At 26.4% G+C, this 20,960-nt stretch overlaps 1 protein-coding gene across 1 annotated transcript; it reads left to right on the forward strand.

The window, feature by feature from the left end:
• Positions 1-839: 839 nt before the first annotated feature.
• On the forward strand, positions 840-7,281 carry LOC113556795 (R3H domain-containing protein 4-like). Its single transcript, XM_026961952.1, has 7 exons — positions 840-1,245; positions 1,797-1,908; positions 2,731-2,969; positions 3,439-3,545; positions 4,485-4,661; positions 6,705-6,846; positions 6,969-7,281. Exons 2-7 carry the CDS (start codon positions 1,841-1,843, stop codon positions 7,091-7,093), a joined length of 858 nt encoding a protein of 285 aa, XP_026817753.1. The 5' UTR covers positions 840-1,245; positions 1,797-1,840; the 3' UTR covers positions 7,094-7,281.
• Positions 7,282-20,960: the final 13,679 nt, after the last annotated feature.

Consider the following 20,960-nt stretch of genomic DNA (forward strand, 5'->3'; position numbering starts at 1 on the left):
CTACTACTAGGTAGACCACAGATATATAAATAGTATTTTTATATATCTGTGAGGTAGACCAGCATTCGAATTTAGTCGATGTGTAGTGGGAGAAATTTTACTATGAGAAGGTGGAGCTGGTTCATTTGAGTACATGAGCGACTGACGAGTTGCCATCTCATCTCGTATAGCCGTAGAATGGAGTATAATATTTTATATCTTATGCAATTGTAATGAAACCGAAAATTGACGTTTTAATCAAGGCCAAAAAGCCACATCAGATATTGCATACGACTATACGAGTATATTATTGATAAAAAGTTTTTCATTTTACACACATGACTCGTAAAATAATACTGTGAACTAATAATTCAGGTATTCAGATACCTAATACTTCTATAGGTTCTTGTCTTGAATAAAATGGCAGAACATCGCTTCAATGTTAGCAATGTAAGTCATAAGCATATTATGTTTATAATATTAATGTTGTTTACACAGATATACGTAAAACTTGTATACCAGTATAAGACCCGAGTACAGTTAAACACTGTGTACACTGTATACTACAATACGCAAATCATAATTTTTCTCGAACGATTATATTCATAATAATAATCATTGATATGCTGAATACCGATGAACGATTGTATTGTTATATTATTGTGTTATTGTATTATATTTGTGTTATTATGATATAATAGTAAAATGTAATATTGTACGAATCGACCAGCGGATTGAAACGTATCGTTGACTGTAGATAAATGTAAATCACCTTGCCCTGGTTTTCATCGTAGCCATTTTCTCTGTTATCATACAGGTCGACTCGTGTGATAACATCGGCTGTTTTCGCGTCCGCATCAAACAGCCAATACCGTCAAAGTCAACAAACATCACCACTGCTTTTCCTTTCATAATATTCATTATTTACTGTATAATCATTAGTCATTACTCATTCGGTGGTTCAATTCGCCGTGTTGTCGCGCATTGCGCAATAACAATTAGTTATTATTATTTTTTTTTTTTTGTACATATTATATTGTAAGTTATTTTAACATAGCGTTACCCTTTGGGTCACTTATACACTGTATAGTACATTTAATTAACCTGTAGTAATTTAACACCGAATTAGTGTAATACCTCTAACATAATCGTGTAATTTATTATTTAATAATAAATAAATTGTGATAAACATTCACCTAAGTAGGCAATCTGATTAAAGTTTGATTTTATTCATTCTACAAACGATATTTCCACTTTTTATTTACGGTAAGTACACCATTTGTATATTATGTATACATACTACATTCATATTCCATATTATTTGTTGTACCGGTTAAATTAGTCCTCACATTCTCACTCACTAATTGCGTTGACACGAAATTAAGATAAAATTAGATATTTGTTATTACTTATTTACTTTTGATTTTGAACATGCCCATTTGCCTTGTTGTAACTCATCAGTATGGCCTTATGCCTTGACTTAAGTATAGTAGTATAATAATTAGTTGTGGTATCTTCTCCTATAGGCGTGTCCAAACTATTTTACAGATCTGGTCAAAAATATTTTTTCATGAATTCTCTTGCAAAATCGATTCTAAAAAACTATTTAAAAATTAGTTTTGAATTACTTTAATTCATGGAACTGACTGGGCATTTCCCAGATCACCACAAGAGTACATAACTATAGTACCTATGGCAGTAAAGTTATAAGTACAATGTCAACATCATAAAATATCTTTTGGTTAACAACTTTGGTACTTTTATATTAGTAGTGTCATAATTATTTGCCTTCTTATACCTAATTGTATTCATTTCAGCTATAAGTGAAGTCAATTGTTTTGCTGTCATCACAACTGTCAAAATGGGTATAACTAAGAGGCCTGCTAGCAATTGCAGTGATGAAATACTTGCAGTCGATATAGATGAACTGTAAGTACCTATTACTAGTAGAAACTATAGTTTACTATAGTTAACTATAACTACTGTAGTTTCATTCTAGAATCCATTTGTAGTTTGAAACTAATATGTACATATATTATCAAAGGTATTTTAATAATACAATACTAAATTTTTGTTAAATTAAATTCAGGCATTCTATATGTAACCGTGGCTATAATGAATGTCACTTCCTATTAATTATCAATATTTAATAGTGCTTAGTTCATATTGATAGTAGGTACTAGGTAGTATTTTAAACCATATAATATATTATTAAACATAACCTTTTAATGTTTACTAAGCTTGCAATAAATTCTTCCGTTACATTTGACTTGTCTTTATCATCGACTAAAAATTACTTAAAAATTACTCTATCATAGCAGTAATGTAATTGTATTATTATTATGATAAAGTAATTTTTATTTTATTTCCAACAAATTTCCTTAATTTTTAAAGGTGGAAAAATTTATTGCAGGCTTAATAAGTGTTAGAAAATAATGCAACATACATTGAAATGTATACATTTTTAAATCATATCCCAATCAATTAACATTATTTGATTTAATTAATAGTTATTACAAATATTTGTGTTTAAACCATGTTAAAATAAACTCCTCAATCAAAGCAGTATATAAGATATTTTTCCATTCTTTAATTATTTAACAAAATATATGCATAATGTAAACTATTATTAATATGAATACTTTTTTGGAGACTTTTAAATGTTCAATATGTTAAAATTATTAAAAATTATAACCATATGTATTATCATATAAAGTATATTATAATAAAATGTTAATATTTTCATTATAGTGTTGATAATACGGTTTACTCTACTTCCAACTCTGATACCAGTGATGAATCAGACTATGAAATGATGATACCGCCACCCGTAACCATAATTGATTATTCAGCATTCTACAGAGATCTCTGCCCTGAATTAAGGATTTCCTACAATAATGATAACTCAGATGCTGATAATAAACCTGTATCACATAAGAAAAAAAATATTTCTCAAATGGGACGCAAGAAAGCAAATCGTGCACAAAATGGTATACTTATAATTTGTATTTGCTAAATAAAAAATATTCCATATATTATGGATATAAATTAAATCATTTTAAAGTAATTATTAAAATATTGATGATATACATTGTTATGTATACAAAACTTACTGTCTGGATTTTACAAAAAAAAAAAATAGTTATGTATAAATATTATTGTAAATATCTATTTATTTTGTTCATTTTATTTTAGCTATTTTGTGCATTCCAATTTAATTAAACAATTTTTTTTACTTGTATATTACAACAATTATGCCCTTTTAAAAACTTTAAAACAAAAGCACACCTATAAGTGGATAAGAAAAACCAGTCAAGTTTAAATTCTCTTCCTATTTTTAAGTTTTTTACTTTAAACTATTTATTTAATTCAAGTTTCCCTTTTTTGAAGAAAAAAACCATTTGAAATTTTGATACTAATAATACATATTCAAAATGTAATTTAATATATTTTTTTCAGAAAATTTTCTTCTATCTTTGAGTGATGAACTTGAAGATGATATATTTTGTAATGACAACAAAAATGGATTCACCAAAGCAATCAACAGGCTTTCGACTCGGCCCGACGTACGTATCGTATGATCCCATGCTGTTTCAATTTAAATCACGATGAAGAATAATTTAAAATTATAGTGTTTATTTTTAATTAAATAGCCAAGTTATAGCAGCACCTTTAAAGTTAGTTTTAACTGTATCCACTAACCAACTAGTGGTCAACTACTTTTAAATAGTTTCTTTAATTAAAAATAAATATCCTTCCTCACAATTTTAATAAATTAAGTTGAGTTGTAAAGTTTTTATGAATAGAAAAAAATATCTGAATAATGGTTTTATTTGTTATAACAAAAACAATAATACACATTTTACATATTCTTGTACAATTCATCTTAATACGTATGCATTTTTAATTATATATTATTTTTTTTTAGAGGATAGGTACTTAAATACAGATCATGATTCAATTTTAAAAATATTTACTTGTTTGGTGTGCGTGTATGGCATATATAGAAAAAACTTGTTTTTTTTTAACAACAACATTATTATTACTAAATAAAATAGCTTTACATTCTTCAAGCCCAACTTTTTTTACACCAAAAATTGATTGACTTACATCAATTTGTTTGTTAAAATATAGGCTAGAATGTAAAGAAATTTTATTTTTATTTTTTGTAAAAATAATTAAGAAAAATCTATGCTTGTTTAAACTTGAATGTGCTAAATTTTAATTCATCAATAATTTTAATTTGGTACATAATAATATATATTTAATATTGTTATATTTATTTTAAAAATACCAAATGAGTAAACAATTTTTAAAAGTTTGCCCAGAATATGTATTTTAGTATTATTTATCTTTCTAAAAAAAATCCCATTTTAATCTAAAACACTTTGTATTACTATTAAAGTGAAATACACTAGACAGAGTTTTCCAATATCCAAACACAATATAAATTAACTTTTGATATATTATGTTATTACTAATTTGACCTTATGTATTTATTTTAGTTGAAAGAATCATTTATTGAAGGAAATGATGAGCTTGTACTAACAAAACGTAACAAAGGTTCTGCTGCCGAAAATAATGCTGAAAAAAAGTCAAAACGAAGCATTCGCCCAGATTTGGCATTTAAAAATCTGACTACATCACAAAAATCCCTCTTCAAACAGAAAAGTTTACCTTTTGTAAGTTGGCTCTAATTCATATTCATAATAGGTTATTGATAAATATATAATCAGAGTATATAAATTAAAATTAATAAAATTTAATTACAAAATTGATTAATATAAATAAATATTAAGTACAATTTTTAAGTCTTGATATTTTTTTTTTGTGTGTATTTTGTTTTTTTTCATTTTAAAGTAATCATAATTAATATAATTTGTATTTACTAAATATCATAAAAATTGTTTTATCTGTTGTAGTCGATGCCACAAAAATTTGTGATGTCGTATTGAAAACAAATGTTAGACGTTAGTAATTATTAAATCATTTCAGCCTTATTGTCTGGCATTATAATCCAAAAGATTAGTTCCAATAAACTATTTTTTTTAATTTCTTTCTCATTGTCCTTAGCTTGTATTGTTTCGGTATGTTTTATACACTTCCGACTGGTTCAGCATTTGGGTGAACCAAAATTTAAATACTTTACAGTTAATTTGGTTGTGGTATAGTTGAGATTCGGATACATTTCCAGTAGTAATATCGGTATTACTACTGGAAACATATTTCAAATTTGGCCATAAACCCGTATTCAACACTGCACGAACAACTATAAAACGACCTCTACTCGCTATACCTATCTCATCTTGCCATACAATGGTTTTGATTCATCCATTTTTATCTTATAAACAATAGATAAATTATCTTTTTTCTCGCATTGTACACATTTGTCATAGAAATGTGCACTTAAAGGCTCTTACACACTAGAAAAATAGTTCGTGCGCAGACGTGATTTTAAATCGCCAAGAATTTTATTCGCTAGAACATAAAGTTAACACACTAATATTTTTACACAGTCAAAATTTGTGCGGAATCATCATAACCTCGTTCGAACATTCGCCTAATGTAAATAAACTCAGTCAAAACAATATGTTTAATTTTAGCCTAATGTTCGCCTAAAATTAAGCATTTTATCCGCTCACTTTACATAGTGTGAATGGTCTGATCCTCTAATCTTGTACAAACTGTTCAATTTCACAAGGTAGATAAAAAAAATTTGAAATTGAACAATAACATTATTCCTGGTACAGGCGGTGTGACAAATAGTCGTGTTAAAAACCACTGTCTACAGACTGAGTGAAATCCATACGGTGGCGACCACCCACCTCTTTTCATGACTAATATAGTGGAGCAATTCAATACTATTTAAAATAAATTAAGTTCTTTACAAATAGACAATAGTTCATGTTCATCCATCATAATTTCAAAATTAATACCAAAAAAAATAATTTTGTTTTTAAAAATATTGTCTTTAAATAAGGAATTTCTTATTAATTGCTATTTAAAAAACCTCTTTAAAATATATTAATTTTCTACAAAATCCTCAGTGTGTAATACAGAGTTGTTTGAAGCATTGAAGCATACTGTCACCTTTAAATGGTAATGGGCATATTGAAATATCTCGATTATTTAAATAATAATGGATTTATAATCCAGTGATTTTTTTCAAATGATATCTTGTTTATTTTGAAAATCAATTCTTATCTCGAAATATATGATCGAATGATGTCATTTATTTTTAACAAATAATTTATATTTCTTACTAATTGAATAGGCTTTATTTGGTCTCTTGATTATGCATATCACTACTTTTAAGTTATTCTAATAATAATAACTTATTTAAAAGGGGGTTCAAAAGGCTAAGGAGCAAACGCTTTGGGTACCAAATTTTGATTTCCAAAATAGAGTGGTGATTTGAAACTGATTCAAAGTATCTATAAGGTATTGGTGACTAATTCCAATTATCAACGATAGTTTTTATTTTTACTATACATTATATCAATCACTTTGCAATTTATTAGTACAAATTAATAACATATTTGTGAAAATAAAAAAAAAATATATTTAAAATGTCCGTCAAAAATAAAATATTGATGGGTTTAAGTTTTATAAATAAATTCATAAAAAACTCATTGTGTTGTTTAAATAAATGTTTTAAAAAACTGCTTTATTGAATACTTGGGACGCCATATTTATTGTTTACATATTTTTTTATTATTCTTCAGGCTGCTATAGATCATTTGGAAACCGAGGTTGTCCGATATTTCTCGCTTGTACCGAAAGGCATTTACACATCAGCACCATTGCCAAGTTACAACAGAATGCTGCTGCATAGTATTGTCCGTTACTATTCTTTGGATGCCATGAGTAAATAACAAAAATCTAAAATTCAAACATCAACAAGATTTAAGCTCTTACCATACAATTTAATGAGGGCTAGAAAATATTTAATTGAATATACTTAATTTCTATATTTTATTTATTTTTAGGTGTAAATAGCCGTGGTCGACGTGCCCAGAAAATTGTACAAGTACGCAACAGTCGTTTTGACGATTTTAAACCACCTCGTATGAGCCTGTTAAAATACATATCAAGTCTTAATAACAATTGTTAAATAACAAATTGCCATCATCATTGGATCCAATAAATATTTGCTAATAGGCGTTTTTCGTTCAGCTTATTATAATATAATATATTATATGAGTTTTATATCTTGTTTTCTTGCATAATTTTCACGTTTGTTATATTTATTAAATTATAATTTATAACTTTAGATATATTTGAGTAGCATGTATATGATTTAATTATTGACAAAATTATTATATTATAAACATAATTTATATTAAATCTCATAATATATTACATTATATATATGCTTATATTATTTTTAATGTATTAATATATCTATAATAATAGCTATTAACAGGACTCGGAATTAAATACATTTACATATATATATATATATAAATATTTCATTGCTTCTTTAAAGTTTAGTGCCCTGGCTATCGACAAATATTATAAACTCCATTTATTCTTTGATATATTCATACATTTATTGAAAACAACAGAATATTATATTATAAAAATATATAATGTTAATAACATTATTATTTACATTAAATTTATAATTTACTTTCATGAAATAATTAATGTTTTATATGATAACTAGGACTTAGAAATTATTGCATTTACATTTTTTTTTTTTTTTTTATTTAACTTATTATTTATAAGTAAGCAAAAAATCCATTTTATGCTAATACAAACTTGTTTATGATTTTTTATGAAAATTTTGCAATTTTGTCTTAATTTTACTGTATTATTTTTGTACTTTCCAAATGTTTACATCAATTTTAGTGATATTTATAAATTGATTATTTGTATACTTTAATGAGAATAGTAATAAAAAAAGATAAAATGAAATCTTATTACACAGAATATCTCCTTTCTATATTTATGTGTTACCTAACTTATGGTTGTTAATACTGAAATTATTAGAAACACAACAACGACAGTCATTTTCTATATCTACTACTACTCAGCTAATTATCTCATTTTTTAAATATTTTTGAGAAGTCATATCATGATCAAAAGATAGTTCACATTTCAATTTTATTGAGTATATATCTAAATGTTAGCTTTTACAACATTAGTTATTACAATACATTGGTTTTGATTGTATTAAATTTCTATCGAAATACAAAAAAAACTTTATTGTTAAATTTTTGTATTTTTAACTAGGGCTCGGAAGTTGATGATCTTAAAAACATTAAAAAATGACCTTAAAGAATTGTACTCTATAGTCTATTTTACTATAAAATTTTATATGCATTTATCAAAGTTTACAAATTACTCAAAATGACAAAAAATGTCCTTAAAAATTAAATAAAAAAATTACAAATATAGTAGACATAGACAAACACTAACCAACGCTTTAATTTTCGGCATTTCCAAAATACTATGAAAAATAATACAATTTATGTTCAATAATATTCACTACAACACGACAAAGACGACTAATTGGTGAGATAAAATCGGATAGGTACTAATCTTAGTTTGTTGTAGTTTTAAAGTTTTAAGTATTTTATCAACATAATGGACGACAAGAAACAATAAGAAGTAAACTAATGTGAAATCAGTAAAAATATCAAAAAATGACTTAAAAAGTAATAAACGCCAAAAAATGCAAAATAAAAATTAGTTGTTCAGATTCACATGCTAATGAAACACATTTGTGGCCAGGAGCTATTGTCTAAAAAGTTCAAAAAAAAATTACAAAATGTATCAACTTCCGAGCCCTAGTTGTTATAATCGATTTTATAAGTTTCTTTAGTGCTATAATGATAGTACTATAATACTATAATGTAAAGTAGTTTAATACATTTAAAAAATTATCAAAGTACATTTAATATAATGTATGTCGTTAAGTAATGATTTAGATATTGGGTTAATATAGAATAGTTTATTTATTAAATTTATTATAACTTGTATATTAAAACACATGATAGTAACATGAATTTAAATTAATTTTGTTTTTATAATACTTGTAAATGGATGTCACACCTTCATGCGTTGTAAATCATAGTCAGTAATCAAATGGAATTTTGTCATAATAGAGTAGGGTTAATAACTAGAAATACATAAATACAATATTAACATTTTGCTTGTTTCTCTTGAAAAAAAGCTATTCAAATTATTTTGTCTAGGTACTTATTTAAAAATTCATATTACTTTCAATTTAATACAAGGATCCTAATAAGATATTTTTCATATAAATTATTTTAAAAAAAATGTGTATACAAACATTATATATTTATGAACGTTTGAAAATTGGATATTTTTTGGTTGTATAATAATAATTTATTTTCTAACAATATCTGTTATTATACCAAAAAAAATTAATCAAAGAAAATTAAACATTAAACTATTATCTACATATATTATAATTTTCTATCCATAATGAAATCTTCTAAATACCTACATATGATTAATTTTAATTTACTTATAGGTAGATAAATATTTTGAATTATTTTAGTATTTTTTCCTGCAAATCACATAATTTATCCATGACACATATCATAAAAGATGTTTTAATGAACCCTATGCTGAGACCCAGGTGTCGATTTAAAAATTAATCCATACAGATAAATTAATAAATAATTATTATATAACCTTAGCGATAATAGTTTAAATTTGAAGGATGGCGGGGACCTCTTGATTGATGTACAATGTCATAATATTTTAACACTTCGATGCCACTGATTTTTCCCAATATTAAAGCTTAAAAATGTGGTAAAATATTTTTACAGCAATTTAAAAAGGTTTCTACGGTCATAACAATTATTTTTCATTCGTTTTTAAAAGACTTAAAAGACTTGGGTTATTTTAATTTTATTAGATATTTTTTAGTTTAAATAAAATGTACCTATACTTGGTTAAATTTGTTTAATCATCTCATTACTCCACATATTTGTTTAGTTTTAGTTCTATTTTATTTAGATGTTAATGTGTAGGTATTAAGAAAATTAATAAATGAAATGTAAATCTTAAAGAAAATACAGTGATTCTTTTATCTAACAACACTCATTATTTCAAAAACTATAAACATTTTTGAAAATATTATTCATACTTAATCTGAAGTCAACTATTTTTTATTGTTATCATTTTTTAGGTTTTTGAAATACAAGCATTTGAAGTTTAGACGAGTGACAAAAGGCTACATTACAAAAGCCGGTAAGTACACTACGCTGCTAATATTAACTTTAAATGCTTATAACTCAAAAACTACTCGTTCAAATATCAATTTTTATGCATCAAAGTATTCCGAAAAATATTCTGCTTAGGAATACGCTATTAAAATTTCATGCTGTCATTAAAACTACTTAAAAAGTTATAATCAAAAATTGTAAAATATATATTTTTTAGAAAAACATTGTTAATTATTCACTTCAAATTATATAAGAAAAATATTTTCAAAAACGTTTATATTTTTTTAAATAATTAGGGTCGTTTGATAAAAGAATCACGCTGTATGATTAATGTTTTGATGTTTCTATTAAATTATTTTTATTGTTTTGTTTTAAAAAACAAACTTAAAAATTATAAGATTAAATATTTTTATGTAATAATTACGCAGTTTAAAATCTAAAGAAATAAAGACAACAAATTGGATGACTTTTTATGAGGACTTCATGCTTGCAAGTGTTGTATTCGTCTTACTAATGCACTACATACAAGTATTTATGTTTTTTTTAACATTTATATATTTTTTACTCAATTATTTAAAATATAGATATTTTTTATTTTCAAAGTTTTGTGCAAAGTAACAAAAAGTCTAAAATTTTTCCTAATGATTAGTGAATGTTTGGCCTATAAAAAAAACTGATAATATGCCATATTTTTGTCATAGCTTTATAACGACAAAGTATTATTTTTTTTGTTCAGCCAGCCGGGACGTCATTTGCGGTACGCAAGGTATACATTTGCGTACCTAAAATTCTAAATTGTAAATTTTGGCCCGCTCGGCCACATCACAATAATGTCAAATATGTGGAAAAAAATAAATAGTGCCCTGCTCAATATTTATGCGTATCAAAAAAAAAAAAAAAATTGAAATGACGCCCCTGTCAGCCAATCTAATAAGTTTTCTTTTATACTTTATTAATATCATAGTTAATTTTATAAAAAATAATACTTTTAATTTACTACTATTTATATTTGTCTATCTAGTGTTTATATTTACCTATACACCATTAAATACCTAGGCTATCTACCTTACTAAAAAATAGTTAGTTACATTGAATTTTAAATAATACTATTATTTTACAATATATTTAAGATTTTTAATGTGCATATAGTATCAATTTTATCTTAAATCTTTTTTTTACTACTTTTAATACTTTTACATAACTACTTAGATATTTAAGTATTATTTATTTATTTATTTATTTATTTATTTATTTGTTCTATCATATATACCTGTAGTTATTTTCAGTATAAAGTTCTTACTAGGAACATTTATTATGCAGTAGATATCAAATGCGTTTAAACATTATATATTGCGGCTTAGCCTATAAATGGCAACAACCTATTGTCCGTATTGATAAATCCGTAAAATATTATTAATGTAGTTAGGTAAGTACCTACTGAAATGACACCCAGATTTTTTACTTTGGTAAGCAATAAGCCTATAACTCTTCAAGCGACTTCAACCGGGCCACAAATACAAAATTATAAATAATCACAATTTAATATGTAGGAATAATATTATCCCAATTAATTTTGTTAATCATTATGAACCTATAGGTATATCAATATATCATTAATTATTTCTCTGTACGTAGATATTTAACTAGTTTTTTATCTTTTTATAGATATAATAAGATAATAGTAATTTTACAGTTTAGATTTTGAATTGATCAATGAATGTATTGTTATAATAATAATAACGTGATTTTTTTTACATGTATATACGGGTATAAAGATTTACGGGAAAATACTTTGATTTTAATTTTAATATTTTTCTCGGTAAAAACATTTAGTTAGAAAATCAAAATTAAAAATTCACAGCACTTGTAGCCATATGAAAATATTAACGACAGTCGACAATAGTCACAATTTTTGTTTATAAGCATTTAGAATTTTTAAATCACTTTGTATTTCAAAATGTATAAAATGTCCAATTTTTGTAGCTAATACCTAATTGAAAAATTAAGGTTCCTCATTAATATTTTATACTAGTACCAATAATATAAGCCATTACAAATAATTTTAGATTTTAATTTAAACGAAATTAGATATCCAGATATGAATATTTAAACAAATAATAACGTTTTTTGTTATATTTTTATAATTCAAAAATATTTTTTATAAGCGTATATTATTATATTATTTTTTAAACATTATGTCATAAATTCATTTAATTGTATGCTATTGTCTGTATGTTTAACAACATACATGAATATAATATTCTCATCGTTCTACGCGCAATGTAGAGAAGATAAAGTGATACATCTTAAAATACAGTTTGGTAGTTTAGAATTTATCACCAGAGTACGCAACCATTCGCACAAAGGCCGACTTTTACGAGTTATAACGGAGATTTACATTTAAATTTTGTTTAAGTGTATTAATTGTTGTTCAAATGTCAATAATCTGTATGCCAATATAATATATTTGATGTTATATTGTATAGATTATTAAAATAAACCAATGTTTTAGAATCATGTAAGTACCAATTATTATATAAAAATTTATTTATTTAAGTAAAATGTATATTTATTGAATGAATTAAATTTATTGCATAATTCAATATTATATGTTCAAAAAAAGTTTACACTGTGCACTATCAAATAAAAACAAATAAATTGGTTTTATACACAATTTATTTACAAAGCACCATTGTTAAAATAGTAAAAAAGATAAATGATTAAGTAATATAAGTGAAAATTAATAAAAAGAGATATTACAATAAAGTTATAAAAATATTTAATTTTACTTTAGTATAATCAATCTCTGGAGGTTTGGAACAAACATATACCACATGATGATAAATTGTTAAGTGAAAAAGATTATGTTTGTGCATTACACTTTGAGGCCAATACTATTATTAAATATGATGAGTAATAAGTTCAATATTACTGAAGTTGCAGAAAAGCTAAAAAGGACTACTCCGATTTTAAAAACAAATGCAATCCCTACAATTTTGACAGATCTTCCGAAATATTTAACTACAACAAAAGTTGTTAAAATATAGTATAATAAAACTTCCTTAATTGAATAAAATAATTACTTAAAAATAATCCTTACTTAGCTACTGTTTTTAATTTTTAAGTAATATTATCAAAAACAACAAAAATGTGTAGGCATTTTTAATATTTTACAATAAAAACAATGTACCTACCTTTTCACAATATAAAAACCAGCCTTTGGGCGAATAGTGGCGCTACCTGCATGAGGTATTTATACAAGCGTTGTCGCCTCATCTTTTCTATACTTCGTGATTCTACGATATTTCGATACTGACCCAAATGTAAGATCTAATAATTAATATATACTATAATAATAATTAAAATAAATCATCATAAATGCATGTTTTTTGGCAAAACCAATTCAACCTACAGTATAACTAATAGTAAAATAAATCACTGATATCAAATTAATTCTATCATACCATAATATACTTATAGTTATATCGGCTAATGGACCATCTTTGATCAAAATCGTTTTTCATACATGCAATGATTTATCATTTAACATATATTACATTTAAATTACTTTTCGCAGTAGTCGCATACCTACTTTACAGTGGAAAGGTTATCTACTTTGCCCCATAAAAAAATATTTTATTATATTTTAGAAATTTGTATTGGGTCACAAAGAACACCTTCATACACAGTATTGGATACCAGCGAACCACTCATATAATGGGTTAAAATGAGAAATCGAGACAAGTTAATACCTACATTTTTTAAAACGCTTTGTCTAGTATTATAACTGAATACTGGGCAATTGAGAACGTGGCGTCATTAAAGTAACTACAACTTCGCCGCGTGAGAGCGCTACAAATCACAAAGCCAAGGTTCACTCAACCATGAAGCAATTCTGACAATTGCGTCGTGCACGATTTTGTACATCTTTTAGTCTAAAAAACAAAATATGTTTTGATGTATTTTGTGTGTGTGTGTGTGTGTGTGTGTGTGTGTGTAATTAAACCTTAAACAAACTACACACCGTCTGTACACATAATGTGCATTACGTATAGATTTCACTTTGAAATTACCACGATTAACCGATTAATTCAATGTTATTGGTGTTAGTTAATTGTAAATTTAATTATTATTAAACACGGATTTACCAGTTTTCTATACCAACTACGTATCCTACTAGGTCATCAATTCGACGTGTTTCTCAGTTGTGGCAAATTCACACGAATAATATAATATGAATAATGACGTTACATATATCTTCGGTGTTACTATAAAATATCGACTAAATGACTTTGGGCAACTTTTAAATCAATATAAATAATCCTTCAAATAATAGTTCCTACCCAAACAATTTATTGTTCGCCGTTAACAGACTTTTTTATTGGTCTTGTAATCTGCAGATCTACTAATCTATAACATTTATATACAATACCTATAGAACTCTGCAACATTATTTAATATTATATAAATATAATTATAATACGGACAAAAGTATTGATTGTCTGAAGAATACCTTACGTCCTTACCACGGTCGCTTACAAAAATAGCCAGCCGTACGTCATAGTATCCAAGAAAATTTGTGGAGTCTGTCGCACCCGAATCTCAGTGGTGTATTAGCAGTTGTGTAATTTAACGATAATAATATAGATCCTTAGTTGGTCTAACTTTTTTAACGGATAATGTGAAAGGATCCACATGATTTCCTTTTGTTAATAATCTTCCATATAGCCAGTCTCGTAAAAAATACTTTTAAAAGAGTATTAAAATACAAATACTAGTAATAGCATGAAAAAGTATTATAAATACTTTTAAAATAATATATTTTACGAATACTCATAAAGTATTTGAATACAAATATAAGTATTTTTTTTTCAAATCTACATATCTAAACCGTATCTACCTAATACTGTAAATTAAAAAAAATTTACAATCAGTTTTAATCTCTGAAGATAGTTAAAATATTATGTTCTTTTATACAGTCAACTTTTTTCAAAATTTTTATCCGATCTTTTTTTTTAATATTTAAAATTTTACTATTTATTTCTATAAGGAATTTATAAAACTGAGTCTTTATAGTACTTAAATTTTGTTAAAAATACTTTAGAAATGTATTCAGAATACTTAAAAAATACTTTAACATTGAACAATGAACTAAATAGTAAATAAAATATTAATTAATGAGAAATATAGATGATTAATTATATATTAAGGTAATACTCACGAATAACAATACAATAGTATATTTTAATTCGTGGTAATCTACGAAACACGTAAAACATACAAGTATTGTTATCTTTTATCATAATTATTGCATATAGTCTTCGATATAATTTTGTCACTGTCTGGTTAATAAGTAATCATAACCCACTCACGATGGTTTTCGTTAAACTTAATTCATGACAAAATAAATATATTAAAAATATCAAAAATAATAATATATTAAAATAATACTTTGTCATGACTAAGTTCATACTACATACTACACAGTTCAAGACTACCAAACATTTATTTGTACGCGATAAAAAATTTATCGTGAGTATAATATCACGATTTCAAGAATTGGCCCCCTGGTTGTACTGCGATATGGGCATATGGCAAAACCTAACCTTCAAATGTTTTTGATTTAATAGGCATTCATGACAACAACCACGGTTTAATATAGAAGAAAATTCATCTATCCTGTATCGCGATAATAACCATCGCGGTCGATTGTTTTTTGTTATTTTTATTCGCTTCACGCCACACTCCGAGTAAATCTTCACAACGCATCAAAATCAATCTCGTTTACCCGTAAAACAACCGGATAACCAACTGCACTATGTTATCGTGCCAACACGGCAATCTATACGATATTATAATGTATATCGTACCATATAGGTGTTTTATCTATCGAGATGTTTCATAAACATTGCATTATTGTTGGCATAAGATTTATGAGTAGTTATGACCACACGACTTCGACCGTCCCCGTGTGAATTTAATAAAAAATATCTATACGTCTACGGTTCAATGACCTTATAGTATAAATACATATTTGTATTATGTAAGGAGCATTTTTTCATAATAGTGCAACGATTGACGCACCGATAAATTGATAAATGATATCGTCGAAGTACAAACGTGCAAGAAACGTGCACGCGATTAGTAGTAGGTCAATGGCCTGCGCCTGCTGATAGTATGCACCGTTGGCGGTACTGCCCACGCCCTACGATAGGGCTGTGGATCGACCGTCAATCAGGGGTCACCAACGCGGCTTATTTTGTCGCATTCTGATTGGCCGTCGTAATCACGGCATCGTTCACGAACCACGGTCCACGGTTTACCGAGGAATTCCAACCGTGTCGAGCTCGATTTTTGGGCACGGCATATGGCATACGATCTAAACGCGGGGAGGCGCGGGGCTTCACGGCGCTAACCGATAAGGAAAACAAAGAGTAATATCATTGTTTCGTTACTTCCGGGGATGGTGGGGCCCGGAACAGTGGACAAACCGGACGATTGTTCCGGCGGAACCGGCATTGGGGGCCTCTGGGCGATTGGGTTGCGCGCGTACGGACGAACAGCAGCAGCTCACCCGGGACACTGTGCTATAAATATAACTGAAAAATATCCAGCCGGGCGACCCGTCTCCGAAGAAGAAATAGGGTGGGAGGGGGGGTGGTTCTGGCGCTCGGATTTCGAAATAGCGAAATAGCGAAACAGCGCGAATCGGATGTGCGCCATCGCGTTTGCGATCGTGCCGCCGCCGCCGATAGCCGCGTGAGTGCGCGCGATCGTAAACTTGTATCGTGAGTCGTTTGACGGCGAAAAATAGCGGACGATATTCGACGAAAACGAAATACCAACGTGAACGCGGTATCCGCCCGACCGCCTGTGTGTTGTCGTACCTGTGTCGTAGACAACGCACCAATGCACCATTGTACTATTGTAGAATCATAGATAACAATAGCACTATATTGTATTGGCCGTGTCACGTCGCGCTGCGGCCGACGATGGCGGTGGTACGTGAAACTAATTCAACGTAGTACGTATTCGTGCGTTCCGCCGACGAGACCGGTATCGCGGGCCCCGTCCGTGTAAAGTTCGCCACCGCCGTCCGCGTATTGCGCAACGTCCGTAATCGTGGGCTGCCGCGCAGTTTTTATTTATTTATTTTTTTCCTAAATAATATTTCTAAGTAAGTATCTTATAACCGTATCATTACAACTGTACCATCATCACTCCATTGTGCACTGTCCTCTGTCGTATCGCGTACCACGTTGCCGTTTCTATTTTTTGAACGCGATATTTGTTACGTGGTGTGGTGGCCTTTGCAGGATTTCTAACCTAATAAAATTGCCCATGTACTAAAAACGTATTCGATTTTAAAATCACACAGTGGTTGGTCGAACCGTATTTCCTTCCCCCCGCATTTATTAAAATATAATTTATTATTGATGATCAGTAATAAATTATTTACACCTCGATATTAAATAACAATAAATATATGTTATATTTGATTTATGTCTTTTTTTTGTCTGTGTTTTACTATTATTATTATTATTTTTATTATTATTGTTATTGTTATTGAATAAAATTATTATTTTTGTACATAGCGTGGTGCTACGATGTCCGAATTACGTTTTTTTTAATTACTATTACAATTTAATGCAATTGAAATGTTTCGGAGGTAGTTATCGTGAATAGGTCAAATGCTATTTTCGTAACCACATGATTTCTGTTGGTTTTTTTTTATTTTTAGATACCTTTAATGATATTAATTTGATCATTATTATTACTATTAGATAATCACTAACCAAATATATAAAACGAACATTTTTTTTTTACAATTATTTACAACTTACGTATACATTTACCTTATTATATACGATTTAATTAAATTTCAATATTCCCTATAAATTAATTTAAGTTAAGAAATTAAAAAAGTTTTTTCAACCGTGTAATATCGATTTTGGTTTTAAAAAATATACAAAATAATATTTTTAATTCGATTATTGTATTTATAATGTTTAAAAAAATATATATTATATCTACTAGATATTACATTACACGATCTGCATATGATATTCTGACGATGAAAATTGATACTCTCGTGGCAGTACATTATACTTGAGAAAATGCTAATATTGTCGTAGGTAACTAACTAAATGTGTAAAAATTTATAATTGGTAAAAATGGTTAAGATCTGATGGTGTAATATAATAATATAATAATGGTAATTTATGGTTTTATAGCATAATTATATGATATAATGTATCATAATACTATTTATTATTACATTACCATTGTAAATTAATGTATTTTAAAGTAAATTTAATAACAATAATATAATAATTATGCATAAAAAAATATGAAAACGTGTATTAGTTATTTGTATAACACCGGCTTTTTCCAATTTTTGTATTCCTTCTATATTAGAAAAAATAAAAATTACAGTATTTTTATAAAATATATTCAATCACGATTTTTCATTTTTTTCAATATTAATAATTTTCGAATTTTTAATGTATCTATAACATTTTTACATATGTATTGTTATTTTTATTCCATTTAAAGGTGCATTGTTGTAATACCAGATTCTATTTTTTTTTCAAATTAATTTATCTTTTTTGATTTTCATTTTCTATATAAATATTTTTAAGTAGATATTTAAAGTTTAGATGAATGGTATTTTGCGGAATATCTCTATGCTACTCTACTCCACTCATCGAAAATTCTCTACTCATTCAAAATTATATTTTTCATGTTATGAAATGTATTATTTATTTATGCTGTTGTTCAATAAAGTAAAAAACTTTGAGATAATGAAAAAAAGGTAAGCAAGCGATACCACTCTGCTGTATGGTTGGTGTCAAGTGGGTTACTACTGTACTGGATGTGTTAAATTTGAATTCAATTATACAAAATTGTACATGAAAAATTATTCTGAACGGAAACAGTCTATCAGTCTATATCACTAACCTCTATTTTATGTCATGTTTTTTTTTTAATATTATACTATTAAATAAAGTAATTGATTTTACGATTTGTTACTTATTACAATAGGATGAATTAATTTTTAACCAAAACATTATATTTGAAAATATCATTGTGTGTATAAAATATAATAATATACGTAAACATTTTAAATTTCTTCAAATAATGTTTTTGTTTCATGACAAAGAAATGAATATTGTGTTTTTAATAACATTAAATATATTATTTCATCCACATTTGAACTTAAATATCTATAAAAAAAATATATGCCTATTTTTGTTTTAATATGTACTAAGTATTTATGAGGAACTTTATTTAACTTTAAGCCTTAGTTATAAAAAAATGGACATTTTATACATTTTCAATTACAAAAGTGAAAATAATTTCCAAATTTTCACGATCTTGACAAATTTCATCAAAATTTAAACTCTAATTCTTATAAAAATAAATTGTGCGTACGTATTTTAAATATTTTGAAATATCAATAATAACAATTTGTGTGAGATCTTGAATTCAATTTTCAAGCTTTTTTACCAAGTGAAAATATGACAGTTTCAAATGTCATATAAATAATTCAAACAGTTGAAATATCTGAAAATTTCAAGTTCCTTCGGTTATTTGTTTTTGAGTTAGACCAAAAATAAATAAATCGATTTATTCAAAACTCGTATTACGTAAAAAATCTCATTATTTCTTGATTTTTTTTTTTCAAATTATTTCGAAAAATGCTGGTAATTTTTAAGTTTAACTTGTACAAATTACAAACTAGGTAAAATTTCTATCAAAAACCACACTTAATGTAAAATTCATTTTTCAAATATTTATCGTGTATACATATTGCATACACACAAAAATACATAGTAAAACAGTACGTTCATCGCGGCCTCTGCTCGGATCTATAATGGTCTAGTTTTCAGGAATGAATTAATATTTGATACACATAAAATTTGTTTAAATAATAATTATTTGAGTTATTTTTTTTTTTTTGGAAAAATGATTAAAAATAATAATAATAATTAATAACATTAACATAATAGCTTTTTTGGTCAAAAAAATGTCAATCATAAGTATTTTATTAATTTAAAAAAATGTATATTAGTAAAAGATTTAAGTGCATCTCGTTTAAAAAATATAATGAATCAGTCCAATAATTTCTATTTTTTGTTTTACATTTATTAAAAGCCAATAGGTAGGTAATATAATGTAATATAGACACTTATAATAATATTTTAAACATATTTTCTTTGTAAATACTATATTTTAATTTAAAAACTGCTTCGAAAAAACATATAAATATACACGCATTTATACTGAAAATATAACAAAAAATTATTTTGTATTAAACAAGAGAGCTCGTCTCTCTTTGAATCTTACGATTTAATAGTTGTAATTTTTATAGTTGTATAGCCGTTTTCACAGAAAATGTGTCTTGATTATGGATGTATAGCAACAGTTTGAAAAATAACAATGTGTAGATATTTTTACGAAACATACAATTTTGAAGTCTTAGCTATAAAAATTGACATTTTATAATTTTTATTTACTAAATATTTTGCATATTTTCGTCATTTTTATAAATTTTGTTAAATTTTCAAGCCTTTTGATCAAGCGATCATTTTTTTATCGATATTTATTTCAAATTTATCTACAATAACAACAACCGTTGTATTAAAAAATTAGTAAAAAAATTATCTCAAATATTTCTACTAGGTCATACTCTTCGTCATCAAAACTTTGATAAACAAACAGTATATTTATAACAGTATTTTTATTTTTTTCTATTTAGGTATTATTATTTTT

The sequence above is a fragment of the Rhopalosiphum maidis genome, chromosome 3 (genome assembly GCF_003676215.2).
Source record: "Rhopalosiphum maidis isolate BTI-1 chromosome 3, ASM367621v3, whole genome shotgun sequence".
NCBI classification, from domain to species: domain Eukaryota; kingdom Metazoa; phylum Arthropoda; class Insecta; order Hemiptera; family Aphididae; genus Rhopalosiphum; species Rhopalosiphum maidis.

Coding starts and splice junctions, on each gene's coding strand:
- LOC113556795 (XM_026961952.1), top strand. CDS start 1,841: ATGGGTATAACTAAGAGGCCTGCTAGCAATTGCAGTGATGAAATACTT. Junction 4,662..6,704: donor AACAGAAAAGTTTACCTTTT/GTAAGTTGGCTC, acceptor ATTATTCTTCAG/GCTGCTATAGATCATTTGGA. Junction 6,847..6,968: donor CTATTCTTTGGATGCCATGA/GTAAATAACAAA, acceptor ATTTATTTTTAG/GTGTAAATAGCCGTGGTCGA.